Genomic DNA, 24,118 nt, shown 5'->3' on the forward strand with positions numbered 1-24,118 from the left:
TCTGAGTACAACCACTATCTTTGTTATTCCCCTATACCTCTGAGTGGAATGGATATTATGAGGTAAAGAAATGTGTATGTTGCCATTTACCAAAGTAACATGGTAAATTGTTGGGAGATAATTTGCCTAGTGCTAAGTTAGTCATTCTTAATTACATCACCACAAGCAAAACTTTTCTTTTGAGTCAAATGGGTTTAGCCAGTTCCTTTAAAAGTATGTGGTTTTATTAGAAATATGTCTGCAGGGTTTAATAATGAACAGTTTTTGTGTCAATATAAAAGAAATGTGAACAAAACTGAATTCTCTATGAAACTGAGGTTGTACATATGCCTTTCCCTAATTATTGTGCATGCCAACTCTAAAAAAGAAGCATAAGAACTTACAATATTGATATACTGGCAGAGTGCCTATGAACAGTCTAAATGTTGTACAGAAGAATTATTTATAATTGTATATTTACAATTAGAGGAAGATTTATTTTCCTGTAAATACAAGTTGTTATATTTATTTCCAGTAAATTTCAGCCAATAAAATCCTAAAAGATTTTGGATTTATGAGCAGATTTACAGCTGATGTTTCATTAAACGCCTCAACTTCTTATAAGTAGTTAATTCAGTGACAAAAAAAACCCCACTCCAAGCAAATACAGAGCATTGTTCAAATGGAACTTGAAGTAATGCAGTAGCTGTAGCTCTGCCTCAGTTATCACATAGCATGTTGTACAGAGAACAAAAGACCCAATGTTCAAGCAATTTGTTATTCAGTGATGAAAGATACCACATGACAAGTTTTTAAAAAACTAATGTTTTAGAGGGAACTCATTTTAGACAGATCTAGTACATATGAAAAGCAATTAAATTACAGAAATTTAGATTGAAAACTGAAGTATTTGCAAGAACATTTGAAGACATATACTCTTCTGCATAAAAATTTATAAATATTCAGTATTTTTTATAATTCTTACAAATGGCACATGCTAGCAGTATCTCTAGTGATGGACAGTAAATTGAGAACATTTGAAATTGGTCAATTTTTCCACCAATATAGCAAGTTTCTATTTCTCTGCATTTTCAAAGCTAATGGTTTAGCATTTTTTTCAATGCTTGAAAAAGATAAGGTAATGGTAAAGGTTCCCCTCGCATATACGTGCTAGTCATTTCCAGCTCCAGGGAGCGGTGCTCATCTTCATAACAAAGCCAAAGAACCCGCGCAGTTTGAAGACATCTCCATGGTCATGTGGCCGGCATGACTAAACGCCGGAGGCGCATGGAATGCTGCTACCTTCCCACCAATGTGGCCCCTATTTTTCTATTTGCATTTTTACATGCTTTCGAACTGCTAGGTTGGCAGAAACTGGGACAAGTCACTCCGTTACATGGTGCTAGGGATTCAAACCACTGAACTGCCACACGTCTTAGCCACTGAGCGTCCCTTTGAAAAAGATACTCCTATCTATATTCACAGACATTAGAACTATGACACTCTATGGAAGCAAATGCAAGACTTTGAAGAAGCAGGATAACAAGACTTTGAATATGGCATTGGACAACATTCTTCAAAAATGAAGTAGTCCTCGACTTACAACCACAACTGAACCCCATATTTCTGTTGCTCAGTGAGACACTTAAGTGTGTTTTACCCCATTTTATGACCTTCCTTGCCACAATTGTTAAGTGAATCACTGCAGTTATTAAGTTAGTAACACCAGTAAGCCAGTAAACCGGGCTTCCCTACTGATTTTACATGTCAGAAGGTCAGAAAAGGTGATCATGTGGAACATTGCAACCTTCATGATTATGAGTCAATTGAGAAGCATTTGAATTTTGATCAGGAAACCATGGGATGCCGCAACAGTTGCAAATGTGAAAAACAATCAAAATCACTTTTTGCAGTGACCTTGTAAGTTTGAACAGTCACTAAACAAACTGTTGTAAGTCAAGGACTACCTGAACAGCCAAGGAAACAAATGAATAGATCATAGAACAAATCAGCCAGGCTCAAACGACCACGCCTAAATTATATTTTGGTCATATTAATTGAATTGTCCATAAAGTTGGGAAAAGTGGAAGCAAAGAGGATAACTTTATTACAATAGTGATGAATGAGCTATTGAGAGACCCAAAAGGCCAAGTTGGGAATAACTCATCATGAAAAAGGGCAAGTTATGTGTCACCAAGTATCAATCCTAGCTTTTGGTACATGATCTAGCTTGCTCTTTTCTTATCTCTAGTTTGGACAGTTTGACAGCCTTTCCATGATTTCAATAATAAAAGCTTGTTTAATGTCGCATTGAACAATGAATGGGCCCATATCTGCATAAAGCTGAAAGGATAAAACAAGAACATAGTCCTGTGGTAATAAGTGTTATTGCACAAACCAAGGGAAGATGATGTTTGAGTCCAACTGGTACCTGCAGTTCCAATTCTTTACTTAGCTATAAAAAAAATTTGCAAATTAGAAGATCAGTAAGATAACTTTTGTTCAAAACATGTAACTTTTATCACATTTATTTTGAAGCATACCTGAACAACTACTTATGTTTAACTTAAACATTTTAATCTAACAATAATTTCCCATTTTCCATTTTTCAAGAGTTCCTTGCAATAATTTCTCTTATGGTATAAATTTGTATAAAACTATTCAGATACCGTTGGCATTGAACTTTATTCTTAAATATGAATGGCTCTACCAGTATTAAGAATTCTGCTCCACAGCAGTAGAATAATGTAGAAGTGTGATTGGATGAAAATATTTATCTTTTTATTTATGGAAGTTATGTTTAATACTTTAAACAATGTTTCATATTTAAGACTGTTTTCATTAGCACTGATGTTATCTACCATGGTCAATTAGTGAAACACCTACTGAATGAATAAAATTTAATAATTTTAGCAAAATTTAGACGTATAAGCAACTTTTTTTTAATCAGCTAGAACTATGCATCGAATGGGACTAGAATAAAATAAACATTTCAAAATAGTTATAGAAGTATATATTTGAAGAAAAACTAAAGCATAGAAGAAATATGAATGTACCATTTTGTATTTCATGTTCTTCCAATGACATACAGCTAGATTATTCTGGGAACATGGAGCTTCTGTTTCAGTTTCTTTCAGACAGTTCACTGAAAAAACAGCTAAGAGAAGCAAAAACAAAAGATAGTTTAAATGCAGCACTCAGAATAGATTATTTTTTAAGGCTGTAAGCATTACTTTACGAAGGTATCTCCCTAATGCTTCCTTTATTATGTAACATTTTCTCCCCAAGTTTTTATGAATCAACACTGCTGGTTTTAAATTCCTTTTCAATAATGATCACGTACATTTTTGGCAATGGATCATTATTTCTGGACTCTGCAAGACAACAGGGATTTTTCCATTACTTTCTGACGGTCGGTAATACCGGCAGTGCAGTGGTAATAACGCTTTAAAACAGGTAATACACTCAGGATCAGGTTTCATATAAACGAGGACAGAAGAATCAGTTGCTAAATATTCAGGAACTTCCAAATCTACTTCATCTGCAATCACCAGTGCCTATGGAAAAAGAACAGATATATAATGAAAATGAATAATTTATAGTAATAATAAGTAATTTATATTAGAATCCTATTTAGGGAATAGTACCATACTGAAAAGTCTCAAAGTCAACCCTATTATTCCTATACAGATAATCTTCAAATTATGACCCACTATTGAACCCAAAATTTCCATTGCAAGGCAGTTGCCCCATTTTAGGATCATTTTTGCCATAGTTAAGTGAATCATGTGGTCATTAAGCAAATGTGACTTCCCCCCCATTAGTTTTGCTTGTTGGAAGGCAGCCGAGGTGGTTAAAAATGATGATCATCTGTAGTCATAAATACAAGTGAATTGCTAAGTGCCCAAATTCTGATCAAGTGAATATGGGGATGCTGCTATGGATAAATGTGAAAAATGGTCATATGTCACTTTTTTTCAGTACCTTTGTAACTTCAAACAGTCAATAAACAAATGGTTGTATGTTGAGGATTGTCTGTATAAACATCAGTGTTTTTATTTCATCCTCTCCTTAATACAGGTAGTCCTCAACTTACAATCACAATTGAGCACACAATTTCTATTGCTAAGTGAGATAGTTGTTGAGTGAGTTTTGCCCCATTTTATGACCTTTCTTGCCCCAGTTAAGTGAATCACTGCAGTTGTTCAATTAGTAACACAGATGTTATATGAATCTAGTTTTCCCCATTAACTTTGTTTACCAGGTTGCAACATGTAATCACATGACCCAAGGTAACTGCAACTGTCATAACTGTCAGTTGCCAAGTGCTTGAATTTTTATCATATGATCATGGAGATTCTGTTACAATCATGTGAAAATCAGTAATGAGTCCCTTTTTTTCAGTGCCATTGTGCCATTGTAACTTCGAACAGTCACTAAAAAACTGTTATAAATCAAGGATTACTTGAATAGTTGTGATGATGTTTTGTTATAAGCAATAAAATCAATAAAATTGATACCAGGATTGCATCCAATTGCTGAATTACTGCAAATCCTTAATAGTAACAGTAGCTGGTATGAACTTTGATTAAATTCCAAATCCTCAATTCATTATCAAAATGACAAAGTACTACTTTGAAACTACTTTCACTTTCAGAAATCTTTAGGCATAGAAAATGGAGGAGATATTTGAGAATCACTACTGCCTGATGCTTTAATCCCAGTTCCAATAATACCAAACAAGAATTATTACTATTAAGATATAGGTACTCTACCTCTTTTTAGATGAATTTTTTTTCTTCTCAAAAGTGTCAGGATATAGATCTTTCAGACATTAATTTTATGCATTTCTGATTTCAGTTTTTGATCAATTCTGTTTCTGTTAAAAACCATACTCTAAATGCTTAAATTTTCTGTGCTGCTTAAACTGTAACACGTATAGAAGCCATTCCCTTACAAATTTGGTCCAGAGAATGAAAAAGACCTGTTAATTTTGCCATTACTGCACATTCTCTAAGGTTAAATTCCCAGCCTTGTACCATTGGTAATATATCTCTTTTCCTGTTGTGTTAAGTTTGTCCTTGAATGTGTATCTCAGTAAATTGTGATTCCCACCCCCCCTTTTTTTTTAATCTCTTAGTTTTCTTTTAAATTATAACATGGGGTAATTTTACATATTTGTTCTATAGTTCTTCCCATTGTTGCATTGTGACTTGTTTCTTTGAATTTTGCATCTATTTTATCATCCTAACAAAACAGATTTTACATAAAATCAAGATCTCTCTTGATTTCTGTAACATAATTTGATGTATTTCTCGATCAATGCCTTTCTTATGTAATTTTTATTCTCTCTCCGTTTTTATGGAATTAACAAAATAGTGGGACCTGTACAGTTGGTCCAGAGAGTGAAAAAGACCTTTAAAATTCATTTTTTCTTACTAAAAATAATTTTTTTAAAAATACATTTTCTTGAGTTAATTTTTCATCAGTGACATAGATAGTGCTAATTGTACATCTTTTATAAATTGTTTGCCCGCTTTTTGACATATTTTTGCATCAGTTATTTTTTGCTTGCTTTTTCTTTTTAAAAAATTATTAAAAGTAATTTTAAAATGCCCATTTAACTATATTGTTTTTTACTTGTTGAGACTTTACCTTCAGTATATTTTCAGATATATAATTGAATTCTTCCTAATCTGACTTTTTCTGATAAAGCTATCCAACGTACTACATTGTTGATAAACATGATGGGTAAAGGAACCACAAAATAATATAAAATATTTGTATGCATTAGAAAAAAAGAATGTAAAAAGAAAAGAGTGCTGAAAATGTATTTTTCCCAAAACTTCATAAAAAGCATAAAAAAATAACATTTTGTTCTACCTTTCAACATTTCCATAAATATTATCATACCTCAGTGAGATTATGCTGTTGTAAAGATTTCAATTCATAGGGATCCACATATAATCCTCTTGGAAGATGTACTTTAACTGCCAGCCTGCAGCTTTCAAGATCTTTATCAACTATACCCAAATCTACCCTAATCAAGAGATCTCTACCGTAAAGAAGAAAACAGAGAAAAATAATTTTAATAGATTTATGGAGAATACAAAGCATCTCCAAACATACCAGTTATATATCTCTGTATAAAGAGTTTTAAATATTGCAAATGTGCAATTGTAAATTTAATCAGGTTTTTTTCTAAAAAATAATAATGGTATGTATTGTTTTAATGTAAACAGCCTCAAGTCACCTTTGGCTAGATGGGTGACATATAAGTTTAATAACTTTAATAATTTAGAGATAACACTAAACCTCACTGAAATTTAATGAATTCACTTCTTCATAACAATGCTTAAACAAAGCTTTCATTTATTATTGTCTAAACTCACATCACAGAATTTAATGTAAATGATTGGACCTAAAGCTGAGATTGTTGCAGCCCAATTAATTTCGCATTACTTTAATGTAACTACTACATAACTAACATGTAGACTGAGCTCCATACATATCCATTCAACTAAGCAGAATGAATTTAAATATTACCAATTAATTCACCTCATTCCATACGTGCCAGAAATATTTCAACAACATTCAGTTGCTCATTTAACTGTTTATTAAAAGTACACATGCTCTTCCACCCAAAACCATGCTTAGATAACAAAAGAAAAATTCCTCAGAATTTTAAGCATACAGGTTTAAAATGTAATTGAATTCATAGAATTAAAATATTAAAAATTAATTCAAAGAAACTGTTCCCAATCATGTAAAAGCTGTTTTAACAGCCAAGTAAGTTGTGTGTCCCATCTCCGGTAAAAAAAACTGAATAAAAATGTATTTGCTTATCAGATATAATTAGAAAAGTGATGGATTCCAGCGTTACTGAAACATTGTTAAAAGACACTGATCAATATCTAATTATCATAACTGACCTATGAAAGCCATATTTCAAAAGCTGTTGCGAGATCTCAGGACATGTGTTCTGTGCATCTATTAAAACCAGAAATTAAAACCAGAAATGCCTTTACTGTTTTTAACAATAGATGATCATTTGTAAACAACATAATACAGAATTATAACACTTTCAAAATTTCAATATTCTTGTCCTTAATCCAGAACAGAAATTAAATTATTGATATTGTGATAAATATAAAAAGACTTATTTCTTGAAACATGGCAGACAAGAATCCTTTAACTTAGTGGTTGCAAACTGTTTTAGTCCATCCTACTGTAGAATGCAAAAATATTGTGTCCCCAAATTTCCAGCGGCCCCAACTTCCAATATAAATTAGAAGCTTTCTGGCTGCATTGTCACATACTTCCCACAAGAAGATAAGCTTTGCTCCATTCCTTTCAATATTGTATAAGGCTGCCACAGAACAGGAGACATACTTAGAGGGCTCCATTGTTGAGGTAGCTATTCTTATTCAAATTGTAACTTACATAAAAATTCAAGCATTATACATAGACTAACAAATTTCAGAAAGAAGAGAATATCCCAGTTAAAAGAACACATTTTTCTTCTACTGGCACATTTCAAATTAAACCTGCAAGACAAAAAAAATCACATTATAACAAATGTACAGAATATTTTTATAGTAGATTATTTTGTTACATAACTATGCAAATGACAATAATAAAATTTCTATAGCTCTTCCTGTCTACTGGCCTTATAAAGCTTCAAAAATGTCCAGTACAGGATTTTAAAGTTATAAACTGCTTGTGTGCATCTCAGCATACATACATTTATGGCATCTCAGACTATATATGAAACCATTTCTTTTGTATAAATACATCACAATTCAATCATGTGCTCTTCATTTGTATATATGCAATAAAAATGCTTTTGAATTTGGAGACTTTGACTTGTATCTCAAAAACGCTGATACAACTCTTATGTTTGAGCAGTATAAAATCCATTTAAATCAAAAGTTGCTTTATACAAAATAAACCTATTCTGCTAAGGACATTTTTATCAATAAAATAGATTTGTCATAAAAGTTGGTTGTGTCTAATCAACACTAACTGTATCTGAAAAATCAAAAATGTGGGTAATACATGGAACAAGGCTTAGATAGTACTTGGATGAGAAAATACCAAGGATCCCAGACTGTAGACTATGCCAGAAGTTTTTTAAAAATCCCAAAAGACAATGATAACCCATCTACACACAGTCCATCACGTGTGAGTTGAGTGGCCATATAAATCTGCTTAATAAATATTGCTGCCAAAACACTATAGACATGTCCATATTACCAGATGGCAAACTCAACTCAAGGTGAGCTTTTACTAGTACATATTTTCCAAAGGAAGAATGGCCATGCATCCTTCCATAGATTATTTTCCCAACTATTTATATGCACATCAAATAATCAAACTGAAACTATCAATAGTGTTATTGCCCAGCAGAAAAGTTCCTACTTGAGAATCCGAAAGGTTGCAGTTGCGAAAATCAGGACATTTGTTAATACTGAGGGAACTCTACGAAAAACTGAGTTCGTGTGATACGAAGCATAAACCAGGCAACTATCTTTCATTTCTTGGGCTTTAGTTAGATGTGCATCCCAACAGCTTTCAACAGCTTCTCCTATTTTTCCTGTAAGAATAATTCTTATAGAAGAAAATATTTGTAGAGACTGGAGTCCTTGGTGCTCCCTGAGCTTGGCTGTTTGCTTGCAGATGTTTTATTACCCAACTAGATAACATCAGTGCTAATCAGTGTGAAGTTTGCTTCTTTGGATGTAATACAGTGACAGTGTTGGTGGGGGTGTTATTTTCTCCTTGCTGGTTTCTTGATTAGGGTATTGTTTTCTGCTTGAATGTTTATCCGGCACTGATTCCTGCTTATCTGGGTACTGGTGGGGATGTGTCTGTTGATGGCCAATTTGTCTGCAAGCCAAGCTTCCAGGAATACTCTAGCAGTTTTGGATTTGGTTTGTTCTAAGATGCCCACAGTTTCCCAGTTGAAACTGTGGCTGAGCCTGTACCTGAGTTTAAGAAGTTTTCATGTGTCTTTTGACATAGAATTTACACACATTCAAAAGAGACAACACAGAAGAAAACAAAAAAGACCGGAACATGCCCATCACCCAGGGAAGGGCAAGCTACTTTATAAAGAAGGAACAAATCCCACACTGACTAGCATTGATGTTATGTATTTGGATAGTCTGCAAGCAAACAACCAAACTTCACAATAACTCTGTGAGTGACAGCCAAAAGTCACTTAATTTCTATGACAGAGTCCACTAGAATCTGGTCTTCCTGGTGCCAGTGCAACACTATACCAGACACGCTACCTTGTGAACCTATCAAATGCGAACTTTATGGCTCAGTAAGCGAACTAACTCAGGTTAATTGTTAATCCATGATAAATTGGATAACATAAATTTAACATAAATTGTTAATCCATGATAAAGATCCAGGGGAGAGTCTGAAATGCGACCAAACCCACAGTGAATAATTGCCACCAGCACAGTACAGTATCAAAATAGACACCTAATTTATTAGTCTGCACAATTCCCGACTAACCTGCCGTGTCTAAGGTACCTGCTCAGCCTGTGCCTCTAGTCCCTCCGACAAGTGAGGGAAGAGGCAGTGGAGGGAAAGCACTTTATCTACCCTTTCCTTTTCAGTAAAAGAATAATGCAACCCCGACATTACTGTACAATCCTCCCTGCTTCTTACAGGCGCTCTCCCTTCCCTTTACAACTAAGTCCCCTCCTTAGGACTGTCCCACCTCCGCCAGACTGAAAAACATACAGCATATAAAAAAAAGATCTGCTGTAATTTTTGTCTCCCGCTACCCGAGTAACCCCCGGAGAACTGAAAAGGGAAAAAGCGGCTTGTAAAGAAGATTCCAGGTGGCGTCACAAATCTTTGCAAGTTTCCCTTCGTTACAGGCCAATTCTTAGACAGCAATGCCGAGGACCAGATGCGATAGCTACGCCCTGCTGCGTTTTAAAGGGATGGCGGAGGAAATTGCTCTAAGCAACGGGAGAGAAAAGGAAGAGCGGTGCGCGGTGGGCTGAGATAACTGCTGCATCTTTTAAGGGCTAGCAGATTTTGCTACTTTGAGTTAACACACACACAGAGAGAGAGAGTTGGATAACGCTATTAAGACCAACCCAAAGGGCACAAACTGCTAATGATATACGAGCTTTTTGAACATTACAGAATCTCTTCTGTGTCTGAAGAGTTCTGGAGTGCAAACTCTTTCACACCGCGCGCTCTTTCACACCGTTGAGGTGATCCGCATTAAAATAGGCGGAAACGGCTATCATTTGGGCTCCTAAAGGTTCGCGACTCGAGTCTCAGAGTTAAACTCTTCCGCCCAAACGCGGAAGTGTTGTTCCTAACGTGAAAAGAGACGCTCCGTGCCTCCAAGAACCTGCAAACGAATTCCTACAGCGTCATTTGCTCCTCCCAGCGGCGATTTTTGGGAGCGGGGGGGGGGGTTTAATCTCCGGTTTCGGCGCCTCTTCACAAGGAGCTCCGCATCCCTAAGCGGTTCCAGAAAGCAGAGCGGGAGATTTCAATCCGCGGGGGCGGCTGCAGCGGAAGCCGGACTGAGCTACGGCAAGATCGGCGAGTCAACCACGCCAAGAGTGGAACACGCTGCTTTTATCCGCCTTGAACAGCGCCTTCCTTCCAGTAGGCAACCGCCGTGTGTCCAGCGCGGATCTGGCTGGCTGGACAGCAGCTTCTCGCTGCGATGCATCCTGTCCAACCCTCTCCTTTCTTGCGCCCCTCGGCCGCGAGCTCGCCCTCCCTCGTCACTACGGAAAAAGAGCAGGCCGGAGTTTTAATTAATAATCTGACCATAGGGCAGAAAAATTGCAACTTCCAGCAGTGCTGGATGAGACCCCCGCGGGAAGCCCGCTGCTTGCCGGCCTGGCCCCTTAACTTCCCGACGAACGCCGCTACGTGGAACGCTCCAGTAAACCGCCAAAAAGTCGCGCGGTGTTCCTCTTAGGTGCAGCGCTGCCTTATCCCGGGAATAGTTTTCTCAAAGGAAAACGAAATGGCTGGGATCTGTCCTTGCTGAGCTTTACAGCAGAAGCTGGGATGTCTTATGTTGCCAAAAAGTGTGGCATCCAGTTACAACCTCCATCTATCGTCTTGATCTATGAAGATCAGGTTAAGAAGAATCTGCGCAAGCGCATCATGCCTGTCCGGAATTTTACCAAATTCTCAGGTACAATATGATATATTTCAAACTTATCACTGGTATTTTCTCATACACATATCGTGTTCTGTGCCCATTTTTTCTGCATTCATTTTTTCATTGACTTCCCATATTTTGGTCACTTCATTGTATAAATTTGATTTTATTATCTATATAAGAGACAGGTATATTAAGACAGGCATATTAAGACAGTAAGAATGTACATAGTATGACCACATTTCTAAAACAAATTAGCCGTTTAAATTCGTAGAGCATTAGGACTGACCTAGCTTGATCTCAATACATCTGGGCCATTAATTCTAAAGGTTTTTTAGAAAGGTGCTTCATGGAACAACTATCTGAATTTGTTGCTCAAGACTTTGGCAAGTCTTTTCAAAGCCGCAGGGCTGTTGCTGTAACAACTTCCCATGGGCCTGTTCCCAATTTTGACATCTTTGCTTTACAAAACATTGAGTATTTACAAAACATTGAAATAATTCCAGAATTCCAGAATTTATGTTGTATCAATGTAGATCTTAAAGTATGCTGCCATGGCCATGTGTTATATCCAGGGGTGGGATTCAATTTTTTTAACAACCGATTCTGTGGGTGTGGCTTGGTAATGTGACTGGCTGGGCGTGGCCAACTCAACATCGAGGCACGCATCTCCTCGCCTGGCCTCTCATGACTGGGGATGCTGCAATAGTAAGTGTGAAAAATGGTCATAAATCACTTTTTTCAGTGCCATTGTAACTTTGAGTGGTCACTCCACACAAGCAAAGTACCAGCAAAGGAGGGGGAAAAACTCCAGAGAAGTTCCAGAGACAGGAAGTCTAGTCCTGCCAAGAATGTAATAAGGGTTAACGGAGAGGCAGTTTCTGTAAGCAACACCAGAATGTTTCCTTCCCGCCTTCCTTACAGGATTAGGTCAGTAATTTCTTCTAACAACCGGTTCTCTGAACTGTTTAGAATGTTAACAACCAGTTCTAGCGAATAGGTGCGAACCTGTAGAATCCCACCCCTGGTTATATCTTATAAACACAAATGGTGAGAGGGAAATAGGCTTCAAGTTTGTTTTATTTAAAACCTTTCTAGTGCACATTTCCAAAATTACTTTAGAGATGTTTAGAAGTATAATCATTATTTTGACCTTTCATACAGATTGCAGCAGAGTGGCAGAGCAGCTGAAGAATAATCCTCGGCACAAAACATATTTAGAAGGGGTATCCTTGGAGCAGCTAAAAAAGTTACACCACTTGTTGAGATGCCATCTGCAAGGACAAACTTTGAGTCAGAGTTTGAAACAAGTTGAGCAGAATAAAACAATTGATCCAGAAGAGGACCTAAATAAACTGAACGATGAAGAGCTAGCACAAAAGAAAAGAATTATGGATGAGTTGTTTGAAAAGAACAGAAAAAGAAAAGAGGACCCAGGTTTTATCTACAATGTAGAGGTGGAATTTCCACAAGATAAGGAGCTTGAAGCTTGTGAGTGGGATACAGAAACAGAGGATGAATTTTAATGCAAAACTAAGCTTATGGGGACTGCTAATAAATTATATATACTTTCTGCTTTAGTAACAATATTTGACTAAAGTTGTCAATAAACGATAGCATTGTGTACTGTCAAAATGATTGACATGTTTTTCTTTGCTTGGCATTTAAAATACTCTGAAATATTCATATTAAAATTGTATGCAAAAATGTGTGTATAGAGTATGAATGTCTTGAGTAGAAAATCTGTATTGGTTCTTGTATTGATACGGAAAATATCCATTAAATAAGCGTTGACTTAAATAAAATGTATGCAGACAGAGGGGCCAGAATAGCAGCTGCCATTTTCTCCATTGCAGAAGCACAAAATGGCACCAACTATATACATGTGAATTGGCATAGTGCATGTTTCAACACAATATTCCTGAAATGGAGGTTTGTTTAACCCAGGAACTAAGCAAAATTGCTAAAAACAAAAGGAGATGCAGCACTAGAGAACAGACATGATATTTTCGATTAAAATCGGAATTCCGATTTTGGGATCGCCCTTGGCGGTGCGAGCGCGGGCGGGCGGCGGGTGATTTCTTGGCGGTGGCGGGCGCCGATTTCTTGGCGAGCGGGGGGCGGGTGGGCGATTTCTTGGCGGGCGGCGGCGGGCGGGCGGGCGATTTCTTGGCGCGCGATGGGGGTCTCTTGGCGGCCCGATTTTTTTTCAGAGGGAATATCATGCCTGCTAGAGAACCAACTACATGAAAGCCCGTCTCCTGCAAGCATTCATATTCAAAATAGACATGTTTGCAGAAGGTGTGTGAATTGCATCAATGAGGTAAAACTTATTTGGCAAGATCTATTGTGAGAACTCCAGATTTAAAAAGGCTTCCTCAACCAGGAATTTTCTAAATAAAGGAAATGTCTAAATATTCAGAAGAACTAAAATCAGTTTTAAAAAAAATAGTTCATTCTTAAACCCAATGCTTCCACCTCCCGCATAAATTTCTGCTTTTGAAATTCCATTTGTGACATATTCAGTAAGTTTTGGCCAGATTCCAATTCTTCATCTACACCTTGAAGAAGAAGCAACCCATTTCAGGACACATAGGATTCTTGAATTAGAATTTTCACTTCAAGAAAGGAGATCTCATTAAAGCATTATTGGACCCCAATAGCAACTTTTTGAAGGATTGTTTTGGTATTTTAGAAGCAGTTTCCATTACTAAAATTATATTCATGTCAGCTGGAAGGAAAAAACATTTTTAGTTGTTTGCCCTAGCAGTTCCCTGTGTTGGCAGAAATGAAATGAGAACATCCACCAACTTCCTTCTGTCATGTGAATACTCAGGCTAGCTGCTAGATGGTCAGAGATATAATGACACAGGAAAGTAGTATATGTGCATAAACTATTTTGTGGTGGGAAAGACAAGTGCTTTTTATTCTCAAATAATTTATATTGGGATTACAAATACTGTATTTAGATGGAAGAAACTAATTTTAAGTGCCAAAAATTTGGTCAATAGAATTCTCAGCCATCTTATGTTAACAGTTTTTTTAATGACTTGTTATAACTGAATGGATCCTATTCAGGGGTGGGATTCAAAAATCCCAGCAACCAGTTTATTGCCCAGTTGCTGGGGGGGCATGACCATGGTGGGCATGGCCTACCAGAACTTCCGGGAAGACCGTTTTGCATCTTCCCCAAGGTCCAAAGGCTTCACTCAAGCATCTAGGAGGGCGAAAATGGCCTCTCCCGAGGTCCGGAGGCCCTCTGGAAGCCGGAATTTCCGGATTTCTGGAAGGCCCACTTTTCACCCTCCCAGAGCCTCCAGGAAGATCCTGCACTTACCTGCATCCAAAACGGGCTGCATTTAGACTCCGGGGAGGGGACAAGTAGGCAGGGCCAGCCGGTCGATTCAACTACCAGTTCGGTGAACCTTATGTAAATTTAACATCTGATTCTCCCAAACCAGTCCTAACCAGCTGAATTCCACCCCTGATCCTATTCAAGAGAAGAATTGGGATTTAAATATTATGTGCATATGTATTTAAATATATATCTTTGCAGTTTATTAATGTAGGTATTTAGCAAATGTCTTGTCAGTAATAATATGTATTCAAGATTTATTTATTTTTAATCCAGCATTTGTTCTCCAGAGGGCAGTATTTTCTCATTAAAAAATCTTGTTTGGGGAAAAATTTTGCACTTAAAAGAATTTCTGTTATTTATAAAAACAGCTTGCGATATAGAGTAATTTGGGAATAGGTTGTATTATCCTTAAGAACTATATATTCTGATGTCTAAAAAAATAGAAATAAATACATTTTAGTGAAATTTTCTTGATCTGACAAAAGATTTTTTCTAAGAAATATCAGCAATTCCTGATATTACAAAATATAATTTAGTCGATCAGCCCCTGTTTAATGAAACCTGGGTAATCAAGCATCTTTTACAAAATGGATCTCCGATAAAACATATGCTTTAATCTTCAACTGAAATTCATCTTAAATTTATTTTTTTCTGCAGATTTGACTGCATGGAATAAAGCAAGATTTAACACTATTATTATTATTTATTATTATCATCATCATCATCATCATCATCATCATCTACATGAAGCACTGGACAATATGTATACTGGTTCCAAGTGAGGTATTAGATATATGGTGATGGTAATCAGATATATAACTCCCTACAGTACCCTCTCTAGATGGTTCCCTCTCTGACAGCCTTCACTGAAGTAGTGAAGACAGCACTTTTTTTGCAGAACTTTTAATTCATTGTAAAGATTGTTGCTGGACAATGGGTATTTCAACCATTTTATTAATCATATTTGTGCTAGGTACGTCTGTAATTGATTCTGATGACTTTTTGTAAACTTGTAAACAGGAGACTTGGAATACAGCAATAATTAAAGTATATAGATTACTGGAAATACTTTTTAAAGTTGAAGAAAACTACAACTTTATTCAGGGAATTATGGGAATTAATGGGATTTATGTCAAGTTGGTCCTGCTTTTAAGTGCTTAAAAGTTTAATTTTATAACAGTATTATCCTTGAAACACTCAAAGTCTATATGCAATCATACAAAATCATACTTCGTTTAATTATGTTTCATTGAATAAGCCACAACTGAATGCTTTGCACATAATTTGCAAACTACAGTGACTGAGTAAATTAAGCCAACATCCAAACAAATCAATTTATGATTAATGCACAGTTAAGTCCAGCTACAATATGTATTATATGTTTTTCTTCCTTAGTACTGGACTGTCATATATTCTAGAAATACAGTACATGAAACAATAGTAACACTATGGTAGAAAGCAGCTATAGCATTTAAGAAAGACCGAATACAAAAGCCACTGAGAACAAAAAAACTGTTGCGATCTGGAAACAGCCCTTTGAGGTTAGCCAAATGCAAAAAGGGCAAGTTTAGTTTGGTGAATGTTATCTCGGTACAAAACACTCTTGAACAGTTACCCTGTTTCTCCAACAATACGGCCTCCCCCAATAGGAAGTCCCAGCATGTTTTATAGGCATGAAATGAAATTAAGCCCCTCCCCCCCAAATTAAGGCCTATATTAAAACATGCGAAATGGGGGAATGGTGGGGGCGCTTGCCATTAGGAAGTACTTTTGTTGCACACCTGGATATGGTGCTGCCTGCGTTGACCCTGATACGAAGTGCCCCACCAACGCCGAGGTCAACATTCAAGCCATCGCCGCCCACCCGAAGATGCAAGGGGGGGGGGGAGAATTAAGTCACCCCCCAAAAGACGGCCTAGTCATTTTTTTCACGGCTCAAAAGAAAATAAGACCCAGCCTTATTATATGAGAAACACGGTATGTACGGTATGTAGTCTTTTGTTCATTACTTTAAACTAAGATCTTTTGGAACAAAAGACAGACAAGGGATATAAAGTATTAGAAGGGGCAATAGGTATTAATGACAGAAGACCAAATGATACAAATCAAATGTGATAATGCAAATAAACTCATCCCATCTCTGCAATAAGAAGGCTTCATTCTCATTTTTGCCACAAATGGGCTTGCGTAGAAAGTATGTGAATGCACACAAACTCGTAATGATTGTGGTAACGCTTATGCTATGTTTTTGTACAGCTTTGTGAAGAATTTGAAATCTAAGTGGTGTTCTGTTCCATTAAATACAGCTATTGTTTCTTGTGAAGTATCCTCTGCTCACTGCTGAAAATTGGCTATAAAGACTTCATGGAATATATTTAATTGAATTAATTGTACTGTAGCATACTTCTATAAGTACAGTTTCCAATAATAGTAATCTAAGACTTTAAAACCCCGCGTAATTGGCTAATTGGAGGCTTAATTTCATTTATAATACTACATTATAGAGTATGTTTGCAGAAGGCGTATAATACTATCCAGCCATTCTTTACCCACCATCCTTGATTTTATAATATTCTTATTAGGTAAATACCTTTATAATTTCTGTAATATCCCACTCCTCAATTATCATATCACACCATTAGCTTTGATTCTTCTCCAATACTCAGAACTAAAGTTGATTTTATTCGAACCAAAAGCAACCAGTTAATCTTTCTTGTTCCTATATATGGCATAACAAATTAGCATATCTGTTTTACAAGAAAAAAAAACCAGCATTATTCTTCTGAAGAAAAATCAATACTTTTCAGTTGCATTATTTCACAGTTACTAAGAAATGGGTAAAGTCAAGAAAAAAAACAAATTGTTCTCTTCCTTATACTGGGATTTATTTCTTAGTAATGAGAAACATGACCCCAGATTTCAGAAATAAAAGATGAACTAAGATGCATCTATGCATCTTCCGGATATATATTCATCAGAATAAGAGTTGAGGTTTACTCAGCATGTGGTTTTCCTGCGAGGAAATCTCTACCACAGGAAGGCCTCAAAGGCCACATTTACTGAAAGCTTATTTGCTTTCCTCAGACAATGGCAGTTTAATACTTTGCCACAACACCAACTGCTGGCATTACACCTCAATAGGAAAAGTCTCACAGAAAACATGTACTGTAAATCTATCTGTTCTTCATTTGATAATCTTCATAAGGCAAATTTGGCACTTCTTTGAAAATTGTTGTTTTGTCAGTCAAAATTCAGGTCACCCAAATGAACCCATTTAGCTATATAGATGACAGTATTTTTCAGCTGGGACAAACTTTACTATAAGCAGTTCAGTCATATTTTTCTTGACTACCTTGTAGTTCAGTTGCTGCAATCATATTTATTTATTTATTTTATGTAACCCCCTAAATCACGCACATGAATCTAGGCAGCCGACAATAAAATAGATAAAACACATAATATAAAAATTAAAAACACAGCAGCCAAGCAATACAAATGATCATCAACAGGTGCAGAGGCGTTCCAGTGCACCTCCTGCAAGCTGCACTCTCCCAGTCACTTCAGCAGTTGTCATGCGGCACTCTGCTCTGCCGCACAAAGCAGCTGTGCTTCAAAATCAGAGGATAAAGGTGAGTATGCGAGCCGGGATGGGTGCGTGGGCCCAACAGCAGTGAGGCAGAGACAACTGGTTTGGTCTCCGCTGCTCATTGCCGCTACCGGCTCGGCAGAACCAGTAGAATACCACCACTGATGTAAACCATTACTACAAGTTACAGCTTATTAGAACAAAATATGTGACTGCAAATGTAACTTTCTAAGCATATTATTGAGTACTATTAGATTAGATTGTTTCTTTCTGCCACCAAATTTCAGTATGGCCTGTGTTTCTTATGCCTGCTCTTTAGCATCGGAAGAATTTTTCCCCTGTAAATTAAAAAGATGATGATAAAAGTAAACAGCAGGGTCAAACAGGTAGGAAGAATAAGCACCAGATACAACAAAGCCATGTTAGTTGTTAGCCACCTACAGTCTTGGTGAACTGATTCAGGTATATTTGTTGCACTGATGAATCTGGAGGAGTAATTACAAGTGATGTCAGTCATGTCTCCAATGTGTATGGTTCCATGGCTTTGCAGAGTATCCCACCAACCCATTTTGCAACAGTCATAAGGATTCTCACTGAGGTAAATCACACGCAAACTCTTTCCAAGTTGCTTTTCCATGAAATATTGAGGTAGGGTATGGTAGAAATTCATCCTGAGATCTAGAGTATAAAGTTTAAGGTCTATTAAGGATTCTGGGAAGTATGCCAAACTGTTTCCAGACAGATCCAAATTTACCAGTTTCTGAAATGCAGAAAAGTCCATCTCTGTGCCTGTAGCAGAGAGGCCAGTATTTCTAAGATAGAGTACCTGTATGGATGACGTGATATCTTTCAGAGTTCTCAAACCACTAATAAGCAACCTAGGATTATTAGAAAGATCTAAATATGTAAGGGAAGTCCCCTTAAAGAAATGGCAGGACAGCGTGCTTAGGTTACAGCCAGACAATACAAGATTCCTTAAAGAATTAGCATAAGTAAACGTTACACAATCAGAGCTTGTAGCACTATATGGATAACAGATTTGGATTGGGTTTTTACTGATGTCAATTGTAGTGATTTTTCTTACATGAATAAAGAATTGATATGGCAAGCCATGTAGATTGTTGGTGCTAAGATTAAACTTTCTGAGGTTGGTTAAGCTGCCTTCAGAACCCAAATTCATCTGTAGCTTTGAAAGCAGGTTGTGGCTGAAATCCAAGTCAATCAGAGTACTTAGAATTTCCCTGTGCTCTATGTTCAGTGTCTTTAAGCAGTTGTGACTGAGGTTCAGATAAAGAAGGGAAATTAACCCTTTAAAAAAGTGATCTGGAAAATAAGATAACTCATTCCAGCTCATATCCAGAAATGTTAAAGAAGAGAGATTGCCATGATTGTTTTCTTCCCAAAGTTCTTGGCTGGTGATGTTAATGATATTGCCATCTAGGAATAGTAGCTGAACTGAGCTGTTTGAATTATTGAAAAATTTGCCATAGAAATTCATGTGGTTGTGTGTCAGCAGCAGAGTCTGCAATTTATTTAAGTTGGGCAGTAGTGGGAAGAACAGAAGCTGGTTGTAGGAAAGATCTAGTGTTTCCAGTTCAAAAGAAGCATTATTTTCTGCAGACAAGAACCATTCAATGTGATTATTGCTAACATTTAACATCCGAAGTTGGATCAGATCAAACTGCACAATGCAAGGTATGTTGTTGTAGGCCAGGTTAAGCTGTTGCAGAGCTGGCATGTTTTCAAACGCTCCAGCCTCAATTTCAAAGATATAGTTCTGCTGTAAATCCAGATATTGCAGATTGGGCAGATTTCTGAAGTGATAGTCATCTAACCTCATGATGACATTCCTTGCTAAAGACAAGGATTCTAGAGAAGACAAATGCTGAATCAGTCTGCCCATCATAAGCTCAGTAAGCTGGTTTCCAGAGAGGTCCAGTTTTCTCAGGTAAGTCAACGTACGTAAAGCAGATGCTGTTACAGAATAATTGAGGGAGAGGAAATTGTCTGACACAGTTAGCAGACCAAGATTCCTAATGCCAAGAAATGCCCCAGGTTCGATGAGCTCCAACCTATTTGCATGCAGACTGAGGTTCTGTAGGACATGATATTGTATGAATGATGCATTTGAAAGAGTTTGTAGAACGTTGGCATCCAGGAAGAGTTCCTCTATCCCAGAAGGCAAGTCTTCTAGGACAGAACTCAGCCTCCTCCCATTGCAATCTGCACGTCTCTCTTTCTGTAGCAAGAAACATACAGGAAATGATGAGGTCAGATACTAAAGGTATGCTATATTATACCATACTATAATGCCATATACATACTTAAGTAGAATTAAATTTAGAGGAAAATATATTTAATTTGATCTCATCTGTTGAGTTCCTACATAGAGATGAAGATGATGATAATTATAATAATAATATTTGTGATACATTTTTAAATATTCAGTTGACCGAGTTTCACATTTAATAAATAAAAGAAATAATAATAATATCTATAATAACAATAATATCTATAATAAGAATATAGTAATTTTTCCATATTGTTCAAGGTTGATTGGCTGTTCAAAATATAGTTTACAGTTTACAATAAGGGGTAATATGCTGAATGAAGCCTGCCATATTACCCCATACTGTAAACTGTAAAATGTTTTTGAACACCTAAGGAACCATGAACAATGTGGAAAAATTACTGTATTATTATTATAGATTATTATAATTATCATCATCATCATTATTTTTATATTAGTAGCACCAGTTTGGTCTAGGGTTAAGGCACTAGGATGGAAACCAGGAGACTGAGTTCTATTCCAGCCTTAGATACGAAAACCAGATGGGTGACTTTGGGCAAGTCACTCTGTCTTCACCTAACCTATGTCACAAGGTAGTTATTGTATGTTGTGGGGAGAAGGTATTAGCTATGGTTGTGCAATTTTGAGTTACTTTTATAAAATATAAAAGGCAGTTGCTTAATGAGGGCTACCTGTAGAAGCAACAGGAAGTGTTTCTGGATAGCAAGTTCACCAAGAGATAAATAATTTGTGTGTGTTTGTGTGTGTGTGTAGTTTATTATTTACACACACACACACACACACACACACACACACACACAAAATAATAAATTTATCTCATGGTGAACTTCCTAGCCAGAAAACACTTCGTGGCCTTTTGCTTCTACAGGTAGCCCTCATTTAGCAACTGCCTTGTACAAAGAACATTCTTAGTTAAAATGGTAATGAAAATTTCACTTTGAAACCAATCCTCTCATTTACAACTTTTGAAAGTCTGCAAAGCAAAAGAAAGATGAAATAAGATCATAAGTACAGTCACAGTTTCACTTAGAGACTGCCTCGCTTAACAATTGACTTTCTGGTCCCAACTGTGATTGATAAACAAGAACTATCTGTATTACCATATTGTTACTAGTATTATGTTCCATGTGACATTTTTGTATGGATTTCACTATAGAAAAGTATGTCCACAAGTAGTTGACTAGATGCAGCTTCAAGGCATGGTTTAATTGATTTTCCAGTACATTGCCAATTGTTGAATTTTGTGATCTTTTCCAATTCCATAATTCTATGATTCTTTTAGAACAAGAGATAGTTTCTGCATGAACTGGATGAGATGATGGTGCTCAAGCAGAAAAGTAACAGGAAGTATAAAAAAAGTACTAAGATGGACCAAATTTTGCTGGACGATATAAAAGTGGATGGCAACTCTATAACTTCAAATAATTATATATAATGAGGTGCTATGCGTATTGTGTTTTATGCCTGGATTCACCTGGAACTAAATCCTTGTCTAGATGAGTTTTCAGTTGTTGTGCCTCTATATACATGAAAAGGAGTGTGTGATTTTATTTAGAGGATAAAAATAATAGTTGTAAATATGCATTTGTTACTACATATTGTGAATAAGCAGCCCCAGGAATTCTAAAATACCCCCTTTAAAATGCTCTGTGTGATACTACTGTAGCAAATGAAATCAAATGTTGATTTTGTGAGATAATGCTCAATATATAGCATAGCATATCTGATTTGATAAGAATGTATGTGTTGTGTGTTTGTGTGTGTATGTGTGTGTATTTTCTATGCCTTAACTATAAAACCTTGACATTGCATGCTTATGTAAGTAATCATGATTTTTGTGAGTTTTTTACATATCAACATCTATAGCAGGGTAACTCAAGGAAAACTGCTAATAAATGTGACAAGAAATCATTGTACTTTGTTTTTTCAAACTTTTCCACCTGTAACTATTTTCCATGATAGCAATTAATGACTTTACAGTTATTGCTTAATTCAATTTCCCAGTAGCATAATTATCATGGGAAAGTGACTAGTAACTATTCAGTCATAGATTCTCCTTTTATGTATACAGTAATAGTGTACTTTGCCATCCAAACCTTAGTTAAGCATATTGGGGCCCTTCACCGTATGGTACATGCAACCATTCCACCAGTAATAGGTAAGTTATAGGAACAGAAAAAAGAATGTGAGCGTTGACTGATTGGCCCCATCCACATTAACTATTCATGAGAGTTGGCTAAATTGGGGTGGATCAGGGACTCAATTAGTATGTTATATTATATTAAGCTCTCCCTACATTATAATATGAACACATACATTAGAATTTTTTAAAAAAATATCTCAGATTAAAATATAGTTTTGGAAATGCACTCTTATTATAAGAAAGCAGCAATAGCAGCTGCTTCTCTATTGGACTAGGATGGTGAGGAAAAAACAATGATGGATTGATCTCAAAGGTGCTTTTTCAAAAAGCAACTGGACTTTGTTTGTTTTCCTTGAAGATGTTTTGCTTCTCATTCAAGAAGCCTCTTCAGTTGTATAAATCAGTTATAAATCCTTCCATTCAGCCAGAACTGAAGAAGCTTCTTGGATGAGAAACAAAATGCCTTCAAAATCCAGTTGCCTTTTTAAAAAGCACCTTTGGGACAACCATGACCAGAATGACTGAGAATCTCCATAGATAATGATGGATCTATGTAACTAAAAGAAATAGGGAACCAGATGTCTTTCAGATTTTTGTTGAAATACCTATTTTAAATCACCTTTCCCTTCTCTGTACCCCGCTCAAAAATATAAAATTCAAATCATAAAGAAACGAATTGTAGTTTTAGAGAACATCTGCAAAATGAAAAGATAAATAAAACAGTTGAACATTTAATATGGTAGGTTAATTTTTTGATTCTTCTTAGCATTTGGATCAAACCCTTGGAACTAATATGCTGCTGCAGCCACTAGCATTTAAATAAATAATCTCTCTTCTTCCCATTTTTTTCAAGAAATCCCAAAGTTATTTCATGTTTGCACAAGACTCACTAGTTTGCAAATACTATGATAGGTTGTGGGTTCTGTTGCCCATCCTGTATCCAGAAAAGCTATGCATATGGAGATAATCACAGCAATTAATGCCATTTCAACAGGACTCCTGCAAAGAGAGAAAAAATAAAATAATAAAATAAAATTAGGAGATTTGGATTGTCTTTTCTTATTTATAGAGTTGGGTTGCCCACTAGAAAACATCAGTTCCATACTTTCTTCAAACGTATTCAGACAAAAGGAATATTCATATTCATATCTGTTTACTTACAAACATTTCTTAGGTTTTCATTGTGAATATTTTTTTTCTTTGCAAAATACATGTCAGCTCCCATAGGCACCTCTACAATTCTGCTTTGGTTTGCATTCATATATAAAATGTGAAGACCTATTCATTTATTTGATTTATATCCCATCTTTTATGTAGAACTTAAGGTGGCATATATGATGCTACCTCCTTCTATTTTTCCCACAAAGGCAACCCTGTGAGGTAGCCAGGATTAAGAGATAGTGACTGTAGTCACCCAACTACAGTTGCTTCTGTGCCTTAGAATTTGCAATCTCCTGGTTTCTAATCCAGCACCTTAACTACTACATTAAACTAGCTCTTTATGAGTTTTAAGAATTAAAGGAGGTTTGAAAAAGTCTCTCCTTTTCAATATCGATCTGCTTAAGACTTCCCTAATATAG

At 36.3% G+C, this 24,118-nt stretch overlaps 3 protein-coding genes across 5 annotated transcripts in view; 1 reads left to right on the forward strand and 2 right to left on the reverse strand.

The window, feature by feature from the left end:
- Positions 1-207: 207 nt before the first annotated feature.
- PIGX (phosphatidylinositol glycan anchor biosynthesis class X) lies at positions 208-10,477 on the reverse strand. 3 transcript variants are annotated; one of them, XM_087964926.1, is made up of 7 exons: positions 10,357-10,477; positions 7,423-7,526; positions 6,912-6,969; positions 5,893-6,034; positions 3,323-3,536; positions 3,036-3,136; positions 208-2,434 (listed from the first exon to the last, which is right to left on the reverse strand). In XM_087964926.1, the coding sequence occupies exons 2-7, from the start codon at positions 7,493-7,495 to the stop codon at positions 2,279-2,281; spliced, it is 744 nt and encodes a 247-aa protein (XP_087821052.1). In that variant the 5' UTR covers positions 7,496-7,526; positions 10,357-10,477; the 3' UTR covers positions 208-2,278. The 3 variants fall into 3 exon arrangements, with proteins under 3 accessions (XP_087821052.1, XP_087821054.1, XP_026548244.1); XM_087964928.1 differs by lacking the exon at positions 10,357-10,477 and adding an exon at positions 10,217-10,334; XM_026692459.2 differs by lacking the exon at positions 10,357-10,477 and adding an exon at positions 9,508-9,681.
- CEP19 (centrosomal protein 19) lies at positions 10,470-12,775 on the forward strand. The gene is made up of 2 exons (XM_026692619.2): positions 10,470-11,173; positions 12,305-12,775. The coding sequence occupies exons 1-2, from the start codon at positions 11,044-11,046 to the stop codon at positions 12,664-12,666; spliced, it is 492 nt and encodes a 163-aa protein (XP_026548404.2). The 5' UTR covers positions 10,470-11,043; the 3' UTR covers positions 12,667-12,775.
- Positions 12,776-17,857: 5,082 nt separating this feature from the next.
- Positions 17,858-24,118, reverse strand: part of NRROS (negative regulator of reactive oxygen species) — a 9,028-nt gene continuing 2,767 nt past the window's right edge. The window contains exons 2-3 of the mRNA XM_026667833.2: positions 23,429-23,537; positions 17,858-20,323 (exon numbers count right to left, since the gene is read on the reverse strand). Coding sequence (XP_026523618.2) covers positions 18,368-20,323; positions 23,429-23,524 — 2,052 coding nt within the window. The 5' untranslated portion in view covers positions 23,525-23,537 and the 3' untranslated portion in view covers positions 17,858-18,367. The remainder of the gene's footprint in view (positions 20,324-23,428; positions 23,538-24,118) is intronic.

The sequence above is a fragment of the Notechis scutatus genome, chromosome 4 (assembly GCF_049901735.1).
Source record: "Notechis scutatus isolate UNSWTSFEM ecotype Mainland chromosome 4, rNotScu1.2, whole genome shotgun sequence".
NCBI lineage: Eukaryota > Metazoa > Chordata > Lepidosauria > Squamata > Elapidae > Notechis > Notechis scutatus.